Source organism: Populus euphratica, unplaced genomic scaffold (genome assembly GCF_000495115.2).
Source record: "Populus euphratica unplaced genomic scaffold, PopEup_1.0 scaffold164.1, whole genome shotgun sequence".
In the NCBI taxonomy this organism is placed as follows: Eukaryota; Viridiplantae; Streptophyta; class Magnoliopsida; order Malpighiales; family Salicaceae; genus Populus; species Populus euphratica.
The window spans coordinates 382,471-404,065 of record NW_011500048.1 but is presented as its reverse complement, the minus strand read 5'-3'; the positions used below and the strand labels follow the sequence as shown (position 1 = coordinate 404,065).

Below are 21,595 nucleotides of genomic sequence, written 5' to 3'. Positions count from 1 at the left end.
TTTGGGTTTTAGACTCGAATCTTTCTCTCTCTCTTGTATAGCTAGAGAAAAGTCACAAATTGCATTTAAGGTGTTAGCCTAGTAGTAAAAAAGACTTGTTCCTTTCCTTTGCATCTGGATTCAAGCTTTATTGTGCACGTCTGTCATCCTCATGATGCCGTACATGTTTACTAGACTTGTAGGATGTTCAATGAACCGTGAGATTAGTCGTGGTATACACAAACTAACCCGAACAGCCACGTAAATAAATAAAAAAATCACAAATTATAACAATACAAGCAATAATAAAAACAAAATAAAGTTACACAAGCTCCACTATATAAAGGCAATACCTTCGACATAGGTCCATCATGCAAGCCCTTGGTGTTTATGCGAAACACCGTTACTCTCTCCATAATCCAAACATATCTTAGTAATATATATCCATGGAAGAAGTTGTAGTCATTGTAGGTGCTGGCCCTGCAGGGCTCGCATCAAGTGCATGCCTTAATCGTCTTGATATCCCCAACATTATCCTAGAAAGAGAGGATTGTTATGCCTCTCTGTGGAGAAAAAAGGCATATGATCGTGTAAAGTTACACCTTGCAAAGCAATTTTGCGAGCTTCCCTACATGTCCTATCCACCTAAACTACCCATGTTTGTCCCTAAAAACGACTTCATTAGCTATTTGGACAATTATGCATCGCATTTTGGCATAAATCCCCGATTTCATTGTTATGTAGAGTCTGTTTACTATGACAAGAATGCTAGTAAATGGTGTATTGTGGTAAGGAATAATAAACTAAATACAACCGAAGTATATATTGCCAAATTCTTAGTTGTTGCAACAGGAGAAAATAGTGAAGGTTTGATACCAAAGGTGCCTGGGCTCGACGGCTTTGAAGGGATGTACATGCACTCCAGCCAGTATGCGAATGGGAAGGATTTTATTGGCAAAGATGTCTTGGTTGTTGGCTGCGGCAACTCTGGGATGGAGATTGCTTATGACTTGCTCCATTGGGGTGCTCATACCTCCATTGTTGCTCGTAGCCCTGTAAAATCTCTCTTCCTCTCTTGAGCCTTTTTTAACGTTTCCTTTTCATTTAATATATCTCTTATAGCAAATGCAAGATTTGAATAATTACTCATTTTTTTAAATGAAAATTCGAATAATGGGTTTATCCCATTAATTAAGGTGAAATCAAGCATATACGGGTAAAACTTTTTTTATGGGAAAAAATGGCGAGACAGCAAAGTTTTTCTGCAGAAAAAAAAATAAAAAAATATAAAAAGATTATTTCTAATTCTCAAATATATAAATAAATAAATCAATTGCATGTATATATCTGGTGTTAGAGTATCTAATTAAGCGTTTTTATTGCTATAAAATTAATATCTGCCTCTGAACCGAATACCATAACATCAATTTCATCTAATATTCAGGTACATGTGATCAGCAAAGAAATTGTTTTTCTTGGAATGTGCTTCTTGAAGTATCTCCCATGCAGAGTAGTGGACTTCCTCGCAACAACACTGAGCAAAATTAAGTATGGGGATACATCTAAATATGGGATTCAGAGGCCAACTGAAGGTCCTTTCTATATTAAAGCAAAAACAGGTAGATCGCCCACAATTGACGTTGGGGCTGTGCAAAAGATCAAGACCGGAGAAATTCAGGTATACATGCAAACGTTCTGTTCTTTATAATAAATAAAAATTAATATGGAGTTTATAAAAAAAACTGATTAAATTATATGCATGAGACGATTAAAAATCTTAAATTGTTTACAGCAACAAAAAGAATAGTAGAAGCCATGGATCATGCATCTCTTATCATGTGAGATGATGGTGGTCGTTGATGCAGGTTTTTCCATCGATAGCAAATATAAAAGGAAACGAAATCACATTTGAAAATGGCAAGAGCAAGCGATATAATGCCATCATATTTGCTACTGGCTATAGAAGCACCGTACTGGATTGGCTGAAGGTAATAGAATATTAATTATAATAATTTCTTTATTTCTCACATGAGTATGCTTGTGTAATCCAAATTAAATCTGTGATAACAACGTTCAAGTAATTCTAAATAGTTTTTTTTTTTTGTTTATGTGCCAATGCATGCAGGATGGCAAAGACCTCTTTAATGAGAATGGAATGCCGAAACTACGTTTTCCAAATCATTGGAAAGGGGCAAATGGGCTTTACTGTGCTGGGTTTTCACGGAGGGGATTAGTGGGCATTTCACTTGATGCTCAACAAATAGCCACTGACATCGGTCTGGCATGGAAGGGAGCTTCGAGGTGATCGAAGGTTGAAAAATATACACTCATCGCAGCTCAGTGGTTTGCATGGTTTCTGAGCTTGGTTTTCTTGTGCTTAATTAATGTCTCCCCAGCCTGGACGCTATCGATAGTTTACTTTGAGGTTACCTTTACGACTCTGCTTTCTCTCAAAAAAAAAAAATAATAATAATAAATTAACTTCACAAGTCTATCAATGGATGTCTAATTTGCAGAATTTGAGTCCTTATATTTATTCTTTTTAAATTAGGCCCCTCAAAATATGCACTTATTTTATTTGTGACCTCATTTCTTAGTTTAACTCTACCTTCATCCTTATTCTATTTTTTTATTGAACCCACATTTATGTTCTATATATTTGTTGGTTTACACCTGATCGACGACTGATGAGATAAGGGTCAAAATCTCATTTCCAAAAGCCTCTCTCTTTTCTTTTCTTTTTCTTTTTAAATTTTTTGCATAGAATCTTTTCAGCAGATATGATTAATGGTGGGGGGTGTCTAATAAGTATTTGATCTCCATGTTTTTATTTGTTTTTGTATTTTAAAAATATTTTTTAAAATTTAATTATATTTTTTTCTTTAAATTAATATTTTTTTAATGTTTTTAAATTATTTAAAGATTATTTAAATGTGTTGATATCATAAAAGATTTAAAAAAATCATATTAATGTATTTTTAAATTAAAAATATTTTAAAAAATAATCATAACCATACTTTCAAACAAATTAGGATCATAATATATTTATAAATTTATAAATTAGATTTTTTCAAACTTTATTACTATATAAATAGATACTTTAATTAGTACTTCCTTGTTATGAAAGGTAATCGAGTTTGAGTTTCCTTGTCTTTATTTTTGTTGTTTAAGTGTAGTTAACCTTTATAAATTAATATTCTTGCAACTATAAAAAAGTTTATTAATTAATTGAGATATAATCTAAACTTTAAATTTAAATCAAGACTGAACAAAAAATATTATTTAATTAAATTTATTAATTTATGAAGGTTATAAATATGACCTTTTAATTTTTTTAATCAAGTATTTCTATTAAGAATTATCCCATCTCTACTTTTATTTTGGTAGATTAAAAATTTTACTTAATTTAAGTATAAATCCATAACATGGTTCAGTAAAAAGATCCACCATAATTTAACAATATTTTTTTTTAATGTTTTACCATATAAAAGAATACCAACCGTCGAAAACATTGACTTTTTAACCAATGAGCTTCAAAAAACAAATACTTGGTTAATAAATTATTTAAAGTTAATACAGTTAAATACAAAAAATATATTCACTCAAATAATAATAATAATAATAATACATGCACTCAATTTAAAAAAAAAAACATTATTGAGCTCTTGACAGACATATCATCATGTCAAGTATTAATTTAATGGCCGTGTTAATAAAATAGACAGAATCTAATAAAAACACTTGATTAAAAAAAAATTGAAAATTTATGTACTCAAATAGTAAAAATACAAAAATTGGAAAATTCATAAACTAATAATGTTATTACCTCTTTGACTTTTATTCTATTCAAGTTTTACAAAACTATAAGCGAATTCTTAATCATTCTAAAAATTTAATTATACACTATATACAATTTAATTATAATATATTTTTAGAATTAATTTTTTGATAATTTTGGTGTCAATGTTATTAAAAATGTCAAATTTATGACTTGCTATATAATTAGCTTAATCAAATTTCTATTAATAATTAATTTTTTTTATCAATGAATACAAAGCTTAATATGAGTAAATATTATTGCTTGAACCGATAACGCAAATTATATTCGAGGTGAATTGTATAATTTAGATTCAAATTTCATCATTTAAATAAAAAAGCTAAATATAAGGAAATGACTTATTAATTAAAATTCATTTCGAACAAAGTAGGAACCTTAAACTTGAATATCTTGTTTTTCAAATTTATAAATGCATTATACCGATAAGTAATGATTTTTAATTTATTATAATAAAAATATTCAAAACATTAAAGATATTGATGGAAGGCCTAAAGTTTATACAAGTCTAAACCAATAAGTATACAAAATAAAGATTCATAAAAGACATTTTTTCAACATAAATATAATAATAGAATTATAATATGTATACTAAATATATTTTCAAACTTATAATTGATGTTAATTCATAACTATAACATACATGCTAATAATAAAATATTTATCTTTAAATAAAAATAAAAATGTGTACTTGTTGAAACACTTTAAATAATAAAACTTTTATTATAATCAAAGATAATTTTTTTATTCTTAAAATTTTATTACTCCTCACCTATGCAACTAAGTTATTTATAATATGTTTTTCAAGATACCAACATCATCACCTTAATTTAAATACATTTTTATATAAGATTTTTAAATTAAAATAAAAAAGCTCAATTATCTCTCAATAAAATAAACTTAAACTCTAGATTTAAAAGAAAACACAACACATAAAAAAAGAAGAAAAAGACTAAAAATTACATCCTTCCTAACAAGATGAAATTAAGTATATAATTTGGGTAAAAATAACAAATTAAAAAAACATGACTGAAATGTAAAACATAAAGAGAATATATTTCTAATTTTATTTGATATAAAATTTATCTTGTTTATTTTAAATAATAAAGAGAGAAAGTTATTGATCGTTACAATTTTAAAAATCAAAATGGTCAAATTTTATGTCAAATAGTTCTATTCAACAAGAAAATCTCAATTGTAATGGTTTTTAACTTTTATTTTGTTTGAAAAAGTAGCTTGGGTTTGAAAGGGAATTTATTTTTATATTTTTATATTTTTTTAATCTTATTTTTAAATATTTTTAGTTGAGAGTTAGTTTATATAGGTTTCTAGGATATTTCTTAAGTGTTTTCATATCAAAATATAATAAAAAAAAATAAAATTTTTAACCTAAAAATACTACAGCTTGATTTTCCAGCAATCCCCTGGTAGTTAGAATAATGATATATCATTTTTCTTTTTCTTTTTTTAAAAACAAGAAAAGAAAAAACAACCAAGGCTAAAAAAGTGAACATGTCCTACAGGTAACCATAAAAATCGATTGTCATTTGCTCCTTGGAAAAGAAAAAAAAAAAGGCTAGAAATGTTAATATGTCCTATAACTAACCATAAGAAGTGGACTGCATGTCATTTGCTCTTTAATTAATATATAAAAAAATAATAATAATAAGCACGAGCATGTACCGTTTCTTTAATATATTTTTTGCAATATTTTTTTTTTACATGATAATTCACCAATCTTATAAATTCACATAGTTCCTAAATAATATTATAAGTTGTTATTAGAATGTTAATAATAATTATTTTTTTAATTAACATGTACATAGTATGTAAAAATTTAATAGTAATAATAAATTCCTCATAAATATTCATTTAAAATCATATTTTTATTTTAAGATTTTTAAAATATATTTTAACATGATTTTATTATATTTATGGTTTTCTTTTAGCATTCAATTACATACAAGATATTATAACTCATTTTTGTATTATTCCTTAAAATTATTATTTTTCTCTTTTTCCTGTTAAAAAAAAACAAAAATAAAAGAAGATATTTTTCTTTTAAGAATCCGAATATTCAAACTAGTTTACATATATTATAATTAATTTCTAAACTCATTAAATATCTTACCAATCCAATAAATAACTAATATACTGCAAAATGATATATATATATATATATATATATATATAAAATCTAACTCAAATACAAAAATAAAAACAAATTCATTTTCCTGCTGGCCTCGAACTCAACTATAATTCCATATTTTTCTTAAAACAACGAAAGGTTGATCTCCCACTATCGATGTTGGGTGCGTGGACAAAATTAAGCGAGGAAAGATCAAGGTACTTGTAATTAACTGAATCTGCTATGCATATTCTCCTTGGTCTTCTCCCCTTGTCCTGCGACGGTATTGATGATCAATCTGTAATAGGTCTTTCCATCCATGGCCAACTTAGAAGGGAAGAAAATCGAATTTATGAATGGCGAGAGCAATCCATTTGACGCCGTTATCTTTGCCATTTTGTCGTCCTCGAGCTCCCGTCCAAGCTTTTACTTGTTAGGTGTCCGATATGACGGGGATCCAAAAACTGTATTCAGGGCCTCTGCTCTTAAACAGTAATGTTTGGGCTTTCAATACTAGGAGGTTTCGAGCCCAAGCCCACTTTTAATTTCGACCTCCTCCTATTGACAAAGTCAGCTCTACCAGCCCTCCTTGGTCGGTCAAATGGAGGTGCCGAGGATTTTATGCCACATAATTGATGTTACCTGCCCTTCCGAGAAACTTCACGATCACGCGCCAATTATCAGGATATATAAAAGATCAATGATTGATTCTTCAAAATCTATTCGAAAATTATTTCAGTATTTAAATTTAATTATTTTTTTTTTAAATTTTCATTTAATTGATCTTCAAACTTAATTTTTTTCAATTAAATATTTAAATAAGTCAAATAAACCCATGGGCAATTTTATTAAGACATTAAACTTATTTAATTCTTTTAATTTTGATCAAATTTATATTTTAATATTAATTTTTATTATTTTAATATGGTTATTTTTTTTATTATTTTGGTCTATTGCAACGGTTTATTTCATCATGTTCTGAAAATATTTTTTTATTTTTTATTTCATTTTGGATTTTTGAATAAAAGATATATTTTTTTATAAAATAATGCCGGAATCTAAAATAAATAATGACAATGAGGATTACGAAACGGAGGGACGAAGGAATGGGAAAGAAGTGGTGTTTTCGAGGAACATGAATATATTCTCACATGTTGACTTTTATAGTTAATTTGAAGCAGCCCCTGTTGCTATTCGTTTTGCGATTAACTTCGAAGTCAATGCAAATATCAATTAATGTAGTACAAAAAGCATGAAGGAAATATTAATAATATCTATGTAATACTTAAATTATGGATCTTTTAGAAGCTCTAAAGTTCGTATAGTGTTTTTTTTTTAATCTCCATATGAAAAAGAATTTTTTTTAATCTTTTCCAACTAACAGAATGTTTTAAATATTATTTTGAAACATCTTTTCAGCTAAAATAATTTTTTATTTTTGAACAATGATGCCTAGGTTATGAGCCACCTAGGGTCATGCTCTTAAGGTTTTTTTATAGTTTTTATTTTTGTTTTTTTAAAAAATTTCATCTTGGATTTTTACTTTTTAATTTTATTTATAAAAAATTAATCTTATTTCACCCCATTTTAATCTCAAAAATATAATTATACTAATAGTTTTTTTTAAGTATTTTTTATTTAAAAATATATTAAAATAATTTTTAATTTTTAATTTTTTAAAATTTATTTTTGATATCATCCCATTATAATAATATAAAAATATTAATTAAAAAAATAAAAAAAAATGATGTGACTGTAAATAAACGTCCCCTAACATCTCCGGACTAGCGGTAAAAAGTTTATTCGTGGTCTTCCATTCATTAAAAAACAAAGCAGCTTGTAATTGATTATTTTTCCGTCCCCCCTCTCCCAGCCCCAGGAATTGACCATGCCTGGTCAAACCAATTGTTTTGATCAGGACTCATCGGCATCAACTGCCATTCCAACAAACTTATTATCAATTGTACTGTGGATTTAGAAGAGCAATAAGAGGGAGAAAAGTCAAACAATAAAGCAACCATAAAATTGATTTATCACTTTAGAAAAAAGAAGTACACGCATGATTTATGATGGATCGAATTACTATTACAGCAGTTCTTGTTCATTGTTGCCGTGTGTTGATTATGAACTCAAACATCAAATTGCTCTAGCTGGACATCCTTGGACTTCAAAGGAACATACTCTCCCAGATAAACTTCGAGGTGATCTGACAAGGCCGACTTGTCGATATTTTCATGGTGATAAGATTTGCAGACAAAGTAGATCACCGTTTGGATAACAAGTCCAAACAAATACAACACGAGAAGCACCAGCAAAGAGAGAATCCCAAATGATGCCCTGTTCAAGATGCCTAGTGAAGATCCGTGCACAACCTTCTTCTCAAATAAGATGTGTAATGCCACAGAAGAAAGATTTAGCTTGAAAAATATAATTATTGCCACCCACATCTTCCCTTTAATTAATTCCCTGCTCTTCATCATGGCTTTAAATCCAGAAGCCTCTTCCAACACGGACACAACACTTGCCAATTGCCAAATTATGCTCATGTACACAAGGCCCATGAAGTATAGAATCAATAAAAATAAGAGAAGTGGAACAACTTTGTTAGGGCCAACTAAAAACACACATGTAATAACGACTAATATAGAAACAAAGTTGTATGCAAAAACAGCAAGAAAGATGGACAAAAACGTGACCATGAGCCTCTTCCAAACCTTAGGGACAACACTCATCACCTTCTTGAATGTCACTTCTCGTGCGGTGTAAATGCAAGCTATGGTGTAAACAACAGCTGCAGTTGATAGAAGAGAGAATATAAGAAGGAAGGTGAAGTATGCAGCTTTGAATAGCCAAAAAGAGACCCATTCAGAAGAAATCATGTCAGATATTTTCTCGTATTTTCGGGTGCCGACTTGTGTCTCATCTAACTCTTCTTCGTTGTAGATTATCTTCGCAAAGAGGACATTGGATACCTCGATGTGAGCTAAGAAGATGAAAGATAGAGGAAGAATCAAGGCAAGAGTAATCTGACTGAAGATCTTTCTCCACGAGAAGATGATCCTATAAGCTTCTCTGTATATGCCAAAGACCCCAAGAAACTGCATCTCTTCTTGTTCTCTATCCATGACTAATTTCTAATTAAATGAAAGGGTTAAGGATTGGTAAGGAGAAAAATGGAGATCGGCGAAGGAGAAGTGGAGGGTCGACGTGAACGACCCGATTCTTTGCCGTCCTTCAAAAGCCAAAAGACTCTGTTATTATTTCCGTTTATTTCCTTTTTTCTCCTTTGAAAAGCTTTCAAATCAAACCAAGAACAAAGATCCTGACATATGAAGCCATCAAGAAATCGACGTGGCATTTCTTTGTGGAAAGTGGGCAATATATATATATATATATATATATATATATATTGCCCATTTTCCACAAAGAAATGCCACGTCGATTTCTTGATGGCTTCATATGTCAGGATCTTTGTTCTTGGTTTGATTTGAAAGCTTTTCAAAGGAGAAAAAAGGAAATAAACGGAAATAATAACAGAGTCTTTTGGCTTTTGAAGGACGGCAAAGAATCGGGTCGTTCACGTCGAGGCTAATATTCAATACATTTCAAAGGTAGCCTTATCGAAATCGAGCCAAGTCAACACGCTTTATCTCTTGCTAGGAATTTTCCAGATCTTAAATTATTAAAAGGCATAGCCACTAACCAAGCATTAAATTGAAATCTGTTTGCCGTGCAAAGTACAAAATTCACTCTACCCCTGGATTTGTATCCAGAAAATGAAGGGTACCGAGCTTCCTCTGAATTTCGGGATGGTAATTCTTGATATGAAATCAAATCATATTTATTACCTCAAAGATTAAAGGTTAGAATATTAAGTTACAAAATGTTAAGGATCCCTCAGTGCCAATCCGGCATTGAACTTTTGGATTGCCTTCTTTCATGTTATATTACTCATAGTTCCGACAGTGACTAGAGAATAGCCGGATGTCGTGCTCGCGACCGCGTGATGCTGAGTTTATGACATATTTGTGTATTGTTATAGATTTATAGAAAAAATTATATAGAAAAAATTATTATAATTTATAATATTTTTATGTAAAAAATTAAAGAGTTAAAATTTTAACTAATTTAATATTAAAAAAATAAAATCAACAAAAATAATTTTAGAAAAATTTATAAAAAATGACAGGATAAAAATCAAGTAAGAAATATTTTAGCAATCTATAATATTGCATGAGAAAATTTAAAGTTGTAATTTTCAACTAACTTAATATTAAAAATAATAAAATTAATAAAGATAATTTTTAAAAAAATTATAAAAAAAATATCAAGTGGAGAAACACTGTAGTAATCCACAATGTTTAAAAAAAAAACTATGAAGTTTAATTCTCAATCAGCTCAATATGAAAAAAAAAAATTGATAAAAAAAATTCTAGAACAAAAATCATAAAAAAATCATGTAGTTAAACACTAGAGCAATCCATTTTGTTTTAAAGAAAAACGATAAGAAGCTAAATTCTCAACTAACTACATGTTTAAAAAATAAAAACAAAAAAAAAATTTGGAGAACAAAAGGAAAAAACAATTAGAAAAAAAAACATGTGGGGAAAGTTAAAGTTAAATTCTCAATTAGTTAAATATTAAAATCATTTAGAAAAATACTATAACAATTTATAGTATTTTGTGAGAAAATATATAATTTTCATTTTCAACCAGCTCAATATTTACAATATAAAATCAACAAAGATAATTTTAAAAAATATCACAAAAAACAAAAGGAAAAAAAACCATGCAAGAAAAAACTATAGCAATCTATAATGTTTTATGAGGAAATCTACAGTTATAATTTTCAACCAGCTCAATATTAAAACTAATAAAATTGATAAAGATAATTTTGAAAAAAAATCATAATAAAAAAATTACGTAGAAAAACATTGTAGCAATTAATGGTATTTAAAAAAATTACAAAGCTAAATTTTCAATCACCTCAGTATGAAAAAAATAAATTCGATAAAGAAAGTTTTTTTAAAAAATCAATAAAAAAACATATGGAAAAATACTGTAGCAATATTGTAGCAATTCTCATTGTTTTAAAGAACTACAAAACTAAATTCTCAATCAGCTCAATATAAAAAAATACAATTGAAAAAGATAATTCTGAAAAAACAAAAAAATAATTTTAAAAAAATCTTGTAGGGAAACACTATTGCAATCCACAGTGTTTTAAATAGAAAAACTAAAAAACTAAATTTTCAACTAGCTCAATAATAAAAAAAATAACAAAAAAATTCTGAAAAAAAAAAGAAAGAAAGAAAAGACAATTTTGGAGAAAAAAAAACATGTAGGGAAAGCTAAAGCTAAATTCTCAACCAATTCGATATTGAAAAAATAAATTTGATAAAGATAATTTAAAAAACACATGGGGAAACATTGCAGCAAAATAAAAATCATGTGTTGAATATACTGTAACAATCCATAATGTTTATTTATAAAAAACTATGAAACTAAATTTTCAACCAGCATAATTTTTTAAAAAAAATCATGAAAAGAAAAAAAATCATATAGGAAAAATTGTAGCAATCCACATTTTTTTTAAAAAAAAAAGATTATATAACTAAATTCTCAACTAATTCAATATTTAAAAAAATCAGTAAAGATGATTTTGAAAAAAAAAATAAAAAATTGAGAAAGAGAAGAAGAAGAAGAAGAAGTCAATTTTAGGGAAAAAAACAAAAAAAACATGCAAAACATAAAATAAAAAAAGTAAAGAAAAAGATATAAAAAAAGTTATAATACTTTTCCCACACGTTTTAGAGTATTGATTAATGATCCAATCACTTGTGGTGGGCCTGAGCTGAATTTTAACTCATGTCCTAGTTTGGACTTGTCCTGATCACCCCCTCAAATGATGTCATTGATCACTTATCATTCTAATAATAGATTCTAAGATGTTTATACCTAAACCTAATTGCCTGGTATTTTCGTGGGTAAATTCATATTGATTTTATGAGTTTGAAAAAAAAATATAAAATTATGTAATCAGTAATCTATATTTTAGTATTTTTATTATTTAAATTTAAATCTCACAAAACTTGTGCAATTTGATAATCAAGGACTTGATTTTGACTGTAATTATTATAATTTGTTTAATGATTTAAGTTATATATGAATTTTATTTTCATTAAATAAAAATACATATTTATTTTTAACAGTTTCTTATGTAAACTTTTAACATATCAATTGACAATTTCCTCTATTTTAGCTAGCGATATATAGAATAAAAGTTATGAATTGACATGCTTGACTCTTGGAGTAATTGATTAGTATTTAAAAGTGCATTTTCACTCCTACACTTGAGAGAAAAATTGACATGCTTGACTCTTGAAGTAATTAATGTTAAATGATCTACTAAAATTTATAATAATATATCTAATAATACTTAATACCTTTAATTTGTGGTAAATATTCATTTTAAATGCAGGCCTATCACATAAATGAAAGGATTGATTGATGATTTTAAGAATTTAAATTGGTAGGGCAAAAAGATGACCAAATTTACAAAAGAGATGTCGGTGCAATCCAAAAATATATAATTAGCTAAAATATGATACTTATGATTTTATAATTTCACTATTTAAGTTTACGATTTGAGTTTATATTGTATATTCTATGTTGTATCAAAAAAATATTTTTGACAACCTTATTCTTACCCATCAACTCTGTGTGTTGGTTAGTGCTTGAAGCTTAATGTTAACATAACCCTCTTGTCATCACAAAAATCCACAAAATAATGTTAAAGCATTCCTATGCGATCACTTTACCATATCTTTTTACAATCCATGTTGTAACCACTCATTATTAAGAATTATTATCCTTAAATAGACTACACAATATATTCTTATTTTTATAGTCTATTTTATGCAAGTCAATATGATTTATAAGTATATTAATACCTATGAATTACCGAGTAAAGAATTGAGCTCATTAACTCACTCATAAACAAATAAAAAAATAATATTTTCCATATCTTTTGCACCTATCATTTTTAATTATCATCTATTTAATATATAATATATGATCTTTAAAACTATAATCGTCTTACATTTTTACTAACTTCAGAATCAAAGAATCTTTTTAATATTCTTATATTTGTCATATACTACATACAATCTAATATGATTCCAACATATATAAATATCCATGAATCTTCCAGTAAAGGTTGAGCTTATTAACTCATCCATAAACATATAATTGTCACGTCCCCAAAGGTGACCAACACATGGTTTAAAGTGTGAATGTGTAAGCTATTTAACTACTTTGACCATGTTAAGCCTAAAAAATATCAATCTAGAAAATTTCTCAAACAAGAAAGAATTATATAACTAAAGGCGCTTTAATTACACCTATCATATGTTATACTCTTATAAAATATCTATTTTTTATGCAAACATCTCAAAACACACCCAAATTCACAACACACACATACATACACATAACTCAAAACATGAAAAGACAAAACAAAGTCTTTGAGAAATACAAGGGCAAACTAACAACATATCAACATATAACTTTAGCATACAATTAACTTTCCCTTGCTTTTAAATCTATATGCATTAAAGAAAAATAATTGTGGAAAATAATATGCTTTCACAAACTATTATCAATATAAATACATCTAAAAATAATATTATCAAATATATATATGATGTTTTAGTTATATATTCTCAAACTAATGCAAAATCCATCAAATCATTCTTAAAATAGAGTTAAAAGAGAGAGAAGAAATAGCAGAGCTTATATAGGTGCACCATTATTAATGAATGTTTAAACTTTTCACTCATATATATTATGATATGAACATGTGATATAATCAATTTTTTTAGTTTTAAATTTCAAAAGGTGCAAACTTTTTTCCTTCATACAACATGCCTCCATGTTTCCATTTTAATCCTTTAAGCATGCAATCATATTAACATATAAAAATATAAAATGATTGATATGTTTTGTATAATCTCTATTGTTATTAAGAAATATAATGAGAAAGATTGATATGTTTTATATAATCTAAGATCTCTTAAGCAATGGTGTCGTATTCAATATCATGTCGGTCATAAAAGTTTTCATGAAAAGAAATGAATTTCTTGCATTCTATTTTTTTGATGGGAAATGGTCTTGTTTAAGAAGTTGCTACCTAGTATTATGGTTATTAGGAACCCTATTTAATGTTAACATAACCCTCTTATCATCACAAAAAGTCCACGAAAGAATGTTAAAGCATTCCTATGCAAAGAACTTGGATCACTTTACCATATCTTTTTACAATCAACATTGTAACCACTCATCATTAAGAATTATTATCCTTAAATAAACTACACAATATATTCTTATTTTTATAGTCTATTTTATGCAAGTTAATGTGATTTATAAGTATATTAATGCCCATGAATTACCAAGTAAAGAATTAGCTCATTAACTCACCCATAAACAAATTAAAAAAATAACTTTTTCCATATCTTTTGCATTTATCATTTTTAATTATCATTTATTTAATATATAATATACAATCTTTAAAACTATAATAATCTCACATCTTTAGTAACTTCAGCATCAAAGAGTCTCTCTAATATTCCCATATTTGTCATATACTACATACAATCTAATGTGATTCCAACATATATAAATGTCCATGAATCTTCAAATGAAGGTTAAGTTTATTAACTCATCCGTAAACATATAATTGTCACGCTACCAATCGAAAGGTGACCAACACATGGTTTAAAGTGTGAATGTGTAAACTATTTAACTGCTTTGACCATGTTAAGCCTTAAAAATATCAAACAAGAAAGAATTATATAACTGAAGGTGTTTTAATTACACCTATCATATGTTATACTCTTATAAAATATCCATTTTTTATGCAAACATCTCAAAACACATTCAAATCCACAACACACACACACACACAACTCAAAACATGAAAAGACAAAACAAAATTTTTGAGAAATACAATGGCAAACTAACAACATATCACATATAACTTTAGCATACAATTAACTTTCAAATTTATATGCATTAAAAAAATAATAATTGTGTAAAATAATATGCTTTCACAAAGATATAAATACACATAAAAATAATATTATCAAATACATACATGATGTTTTAGTTATATATTCTCAAACTAATGCAAAATTCATCAAATCATTCTTAAAGTAGAGTTAAAAGAGAGAAGAAATAATAGATCTTATATAGGTGCATCATCATTAACGAATGTTTAAACTTTTCACTTATATATATCATGATATGGACATATGATATAACCTATTTTTTCAGTTTTAAATTTCAAAAGATGCAAACTTTTTTTCTTCGTACAACATGCCACAACATGCCCCCACGTGTCCATTTTAATCCTTTAAGCATGCAATTATATTAACATATGAGAATATAAAATGATTGATATGTTTTGTATAATCTCTATTGTTACCAAGAAATATAATGAGAAAGATTGATATGTTTTGTATAATCTAAGATCTCTTAAGCAATGGTTTCACACCTGATATCATGTCGGTCATAAAAGTTTTCATGAAAAGAAATGAATTTCTAGCATTTTATTTTTTGACGGGGAATGATCTTGTTTAAGGAGTCGTTACTTAGTATTATGGACACTAAGAACCCTAACTTGTCAACAAGATTTTATGATTCAGGACTGATTACGTAAAAAGAAAGATATTATTACTTTTTAAACATTTTGCATGAGGCAAATTGTATTGCTGGTTTTGTCTTAAATTGTTAAATGTATATTAGTTTAGGCTATGATAATTTGCTTATAATATTCCTAACTCTAGTATCAGTGAATATTTAACTATAAATACTTCCAACTCTAGTGTTAATATTATGTAGCTATAAAATAAATTTAGATCAATATTTTTATTCCTGACTCTAGCGTCAATAAATAAATAAAAAAAATAAATTTATATTATTTTTATTAATATATATATATATATATATATTTATTATTTTAATTTTTTTAAGTTATGTTTAGCTCAGCTCATGTGTGGTGGGCTAAATCCAGCCAGCCTATTCCGTCAGTGACCCAAGCCAGTGATCAGGCAGTTTTTACCAGCAGGCGTGTGTGAATGGTTCACGCACGCTTGCTACCGTCATTATACAATTAAATCTCTAATGCACAGTGTTGGTGAATTAAAATTGAAAGCAGGAAAATGTATGAAACTCACCTGTAACTGTTGGAGACGAAGACGATGGCGATGAAGACGTGACGTTGATGATCGAACGGGCACTCTCTCCTCTGCTTCTTCTTGTTTTCCTCTTTGTCTTCCCTTGCCTTTCTTTCTGTCTTTGTTGTTCTTCGTTTTTGTGTCTGTCTCTCTTTCTCTGTAATGTATGTCTTTCTCTCTCTGTTTTCGTTCTTTCTTCGTGTTTTCATTCTCGGTCTTCTGAGCTTCTTACTCTTTGTCTTTCGTCTTTGTTTCTACTGTGATCTTCTCCTGGAATGCTCCGTTTCTGGTGCAGTTGGTGCTGAAGATGGAGCTCTGGAGCTGCGGTGTGAAAGAGCTGTTGGGGCTGCGGGGTGAAGGTGAAGACAACGATAGTAATGGAGGGTTACCCGATTGCTGCAGCTTCCTCCTCTGTTTCTCTGTTTCTTTTGCTCTTTTTCGTCCGTGTTTTTTTTCTGTTCTATGTCGTTCGTGGCTTTTTCCGCCCTCGTCTGTGAATTTTTGCTTTGAAGACGAAGGCGAAGCTGGGGTACGCTGGCTTTTTCTCTGGTTTTTCTTCCCCTGTTTCTCTTTTGTTTGCTTCTCTCTCTCTCTCCTGCCGGTTCACCCCTGTATATTTGCCTTTTTTGCTGTGTTTTATGCCCTGTTTTTGTCCCCCTCACCGAGGCTTTTCTCCGGCTTTTAAAGCCGGAGAAAGTCTTGTGTCCCTGCCTCTAGAAATGGCGAGCATCGTGGTGTAGTGGCTGTGATTTGCTGGAATTTCCCCTGTTCATGATCTGCGGGATTTTTCCCCTGTTGAATCGGTCTCTGACAAACATATGATGAACAGTAGGATCCAAAATAGTGACATTTGACGTGAAAAATGACAAATTATAGTTTGGTCCCAGACATTTTGAAATGTATCAATTGGGTCCCTTAATCAATAAATTTTTTAATCTTGCCCTTCAATTAATTTCAATTAAATCCATGAATTTATTTAATTAATTAAATAAAATTTAATTTAGCCTGAAAACTTATTAATTCTTTTGATTTCATTAATTAAACTAATTTAAATTTTAATTAAATTTTCAAAATTATTAATTCTTTAATTTTTGATCAATTTACTCTTAAATATGATAATTTCATCCCTGAATTTTGAATTTGTGTTATTTTAACCCTATTTTCAAATATATTTTTATCTATTTATTCAAAAATTAAATTATGAAAATTATAATAAACAAATTAGAATAAAACTAGTTAGATGCGTGCCATTTATTGCAGGGCAAATCAAAATTTTTGTTCAACAAAAACAATTGTAGGCATTTTTAACGCGTTTTTCACCATAAAAAAATCTTAGTTGTAAACCAAAAACTTGATGTGTGCTTCTAATAAAATAAATCAAGATTTATATGTTGTAATAAATGTAAATAAATCTATTAATGCCAATTAAAGATTGAGTTCATAAGTTGAGACAAAGATACATGTAAGTATATTTGATCACGTTGTATAGGGACCTCTTTAATTTTTTTAATTATACAATGAATGTACCCACACAATATTACAGGTAATATTTCAAGTTAATTTTTAATGTAAAAGAAAAGGACGTTAAACATTATGAATGCATTTTCTAGTATTGTAAAAAGTTTTAAATTAAGAAATTGAAAGATGATGTTTGTGGTTAATTAAATAAATTAAAAAATTAAAAAATTAAATAAAAAATCAATTAACATTAATTAAATATTGAAGCAAGAGAACCATAATTTTTTTTTTATAAGAAGCAAATTATTGATGCTCATGCAAATGTTTCACCTGAGTATTTTTTTCATATCATATATTTTTTATTTATTTATGTTTGAGGTTAATTCTGCTTGTTAAAGTTTTATAAGTTAAAAAAATAAAGATCTAATATGATTCAATAAACAAACAAGTATACTTTATTTTCTTTTCGTTTTTTTCAGTGGATAGCAAGTTTGTTTTCGTACAAGTTCATACACTACCAACCAATATCTTTATTTTTAACCTTAAAAGCCTAAATCAACTATGAAAGGGTCAAAAAGTAATTGAATTTTACTTCAGTTCTTGTCAAGTTCCTTGTTATGCTTTTATAGAATCCATAATTCATTCAAGCTGGTAAAATTATTATTTTAACAACTTTAAAGGTTTAAAGGTAAAACTTTCTCACAAACCTTTAATTTAATAATTGTACATAGCACACCTAATAAGTTTTTCTTAATGAAAAAAATAAAGTTTCAAAATTTTTGTATTGTTATCATGCTATACAATCCGCTCTTGTTACCAAGTTATATAATGAGAAAGATTGGTATTTTTTGTATAATTTAAGATTTTTTAAGCAACGTAATATACAAATTGGAAGAAGTCTAGTTAGGGGCGTGCAGTTTATTATTGGTTAAATCAAATTTTTTGTTTAAACAAAAACAATTGCAGGCATTGTTAACGCGGTTTTTTCCATCATGAAAAATTTTAATTGCGAATCAAAAACTTGATGTGTGCATCTAATAAAATAAATCAAGGTTTATATGTTATAGTAAATGCAAAATAAATCTAGTAATGCCAATTAAATATTGAGTTCATAAGTTGAGACAAAGATGTATGTTAGTACATTTGATTACGTATAGGAAGCTCTTTAATTTTTTTAATTGAATAGCGAGTTTACCAGTGTAATATTATAGGTAAATTTCAAGTTGATTTTTAATGTAAAAGAAAAGGACATTAAACATTATGAATGCATTTTCTAGTGCCATAAAAACTTTTAAATTAAGGAATTGAAAGATCATGTTTGTATTTAATAAAATAAATTGATAAATATATAAATTTAAGAATTAAATAAAAAAGCAATTAACATTAATTAAATACTAAAGCAAGAAAGCCATATTTTTTTTATAAGAAGCAATATTGATGCTTATACAAATGTTTTTAGCCTTAGTATCTTTTTCAGATCATATATATATATATATTTTTATCTTTGAGGTTCATTCTGCTTGCTAAAGTTTTATAAGTTAAAAAAACAAGGGTCTAATTTAATTCAATAAACAAATAACCATATTTTTTTTTTGCAATGCTTAGCGAGTTTGTTGAGAAAGAGAAAGAGAAAACAAAAAGGAGAGAACACATCTCGTTGGCACTCAAGCGCTTCTTGTCTGTTGGCACATGCTAGACCATCATAGCGGGGGAAGAAAGGTGCATTGAATGTTATCTCAGAACATGTGTTTGAAATTTTCACGACACCACACTCATTACCTAAATTTTTTGCCTTTATACCACATGCCCCATGTTGTCCATTTTAATTTTGTAAGCATGCAATCATATTAACAGTTAGGAATATAAAATGATATGATCTTGATCAAGCAACTTAAATGAGAAAACCCTATATACATCCCAATTTAATATATCAACTGAATCAATCGACTAAAGTAGAAGATTTAATTGTAAAACAAAAAAAAAACTATAAAAAAAATTAAATTTATTGTTGTAGAGTATAAGGGTTAGGTTGGGTTGGATTGAATAGATTTAAAAAAATCACAACTTGACACTCGATTTGTGATATATATTTTTTAGATTTTTTGACCTATTACTATTTGTAATATCTACATTATCTGAGATAATAAAAATATTACAAATGGATTAAGTTTTTTTTTTTTAATGTTTGTAAGTGGCATATTTTGGTAAAACTCAAAATCCATTGAAATTATATTCTATGTTGAAAAGAAATAAGTTTTATTTTTTTTCTTGTGGCTTATTTAGTGGGAAGGTGAAGATTTAATATTGAGCTTAAAGGATACCCAAGTTTTGAAGGAAGAGGATCTAAGAAAAATGAGCTTTGGAATTAAATTAATACATATAAGTATATAAGTAGTTTGTGCTTGTTTATGTATATTCAGAGTTTATTGTAAAATAGTGTTTTGAGTCATAAAAAATTATTTTTTCTCAAATAAAATTTGGGTTTGATTCATGAAAAATTATTTCTTTCAATCTATTAGTTTATCCAACTTATAAATATTAGAATCTGATCAGTTTTTGTAAAACTCTTTCAACAATATCTTAACAGATTTTTCAACTAAAAAATTACTTGATTTAAATAAAAATATATTCAAGTTTAATTATATTTTTATTCTGGATAATCAAATCTATTAGTAAAGAAGTTCCATTAGCTTTTAGTTTTTAAAATACTTTATAAATAGAGGTCGAAAAAAAGTGTTTAAGGTTAGTTTTCAACACTGTTTAGACATAATTTTTGTAGAAATTCATCACTCTTCTTCATCTATTTTTCCAGCTTAACTCTTTTGATTTTTAAACTATGGGTAATTAAGTGTTATTTTTTTAATTTGTTGGATCTTGTTTTAAAGTGTTCACATAAATAAAATGATGGTGTTGGAATCTTAAAAAGACTTATTGAAATATTTTTACATCAAATAAGAAGAAATAAAGTTTTAAGAATAAGTAATTGATAATTAATAACAATAAAGCTTGGTGAATTTTAAAGTATTTTAATAAATAATAATAATTTTTTATTTTGTTTAATCTTAAATATTAATGTACATGCTAGGATCGTGAACTGGAGTAAATAATTAGTTGAAAAGTCTCTGGCTGTGTTTGTCAGGATTAAGGGAAGAGGATGTTTCCTTTGTTTGATAAGAAGGATAGGGAGCGGAGCCAAGGAAGCATTGCAAGGAACCCTCGTATCCTTCCTCACTTGTCTCAATTTTGGATCGACTTTAATCCCTTATTAGCCAACCCAACAACTAGATTGATGGGTTTACATCCGTTGTTTCATTTATCCTATCCAACCTTTTTGACAATCAAACCCATTTTGATACTTGAAACTATAAGGAGTGAAAAAGAAGAAGAAGAAGAAGCTATTAATTGCTTCATTTTCAATGCAGCAGACATCCAGAATGGAGCTCACATGAACCCATTACATCTCAAAATGGAAAGGAAATATAGAACTAGAATATTCAAACTATTATTTACAGGATATATACTAAGCTTTTCTGGGATTAGGTTCACAGGATATTGAAACAGGAAGCAGTGCAATAAAAATTCTAAGACATGAGAAAATTAGATGATAATAAATGGGTAAATGTAATATTGCTTTGCATAGTTTAACCAATCACTTGTATCTTGTTCTTCTTCTTTAACATTTTTAATACATGCTGATTATCCATAATCAGAAGTAATTATGTTACCAAGCTAATAAATACCCAAAAACTTTAAACATATGTATCAGTAATGATCGGTATGAGGGGAGCCACCGCAAACACCGTCTTAGAAGTGGTAGCCATTTTTAATGGCCTGCAAAACCAAACTGATATATATATATATATATATATATATATATATATATATGTATATAATCCCTAAACAATTGCAACTAATTAAATGATCAGGGAGAGCGGCTCCCGAATGTTTGGAGGGGGAAGG

The 21,595-nt window shown here is 27.8% G+C and overlaps 2 protein-coding genes across 2 annotated transcripts; one reads left to right on the top strand and one right to left on the bottom strand.

Annotated features, from left to right (window-relative positions):
• The first annotated feature begins 425 nt into the window (after positions 1–425).
• Positions 426–2,284, top strand: LOC105107570 (probable indole-3-pyruvate monooxygenase YUCCA10). The gene is made up of 4 exons (XM_011001540.1): positions 426–1,034; positions 1,424–1,657; positions 1,845–1,967; positions 2,105–2,284. Exons 1-4 carry the CDS (start codon positions 426–428, stop codon positions 2,282–2,284), a joined length of 1,146 nt encoding a protein of 381 aa, XP_010999842.1.
• Positions 2,285–7,951: 5,667 nt separating this feature from the next.
• Positions 7,952–9,145, bottom strand: LOC105107569 (uncharacterized). The gene has a single exon (XM_011001539.1). It carries the CDS (start codon positions 9,065–9,067, stop codon positions 8,072–8,074), a length of 996 nt encoding a protein of 331 aa, XP_010999841.1. The 5' UTR covers positions 9,068–9,145; the 3' UTR covers positions 7,952–8,071.
• Positions 9,146–21,595: the final 12,450 nt, after the last annotated feature.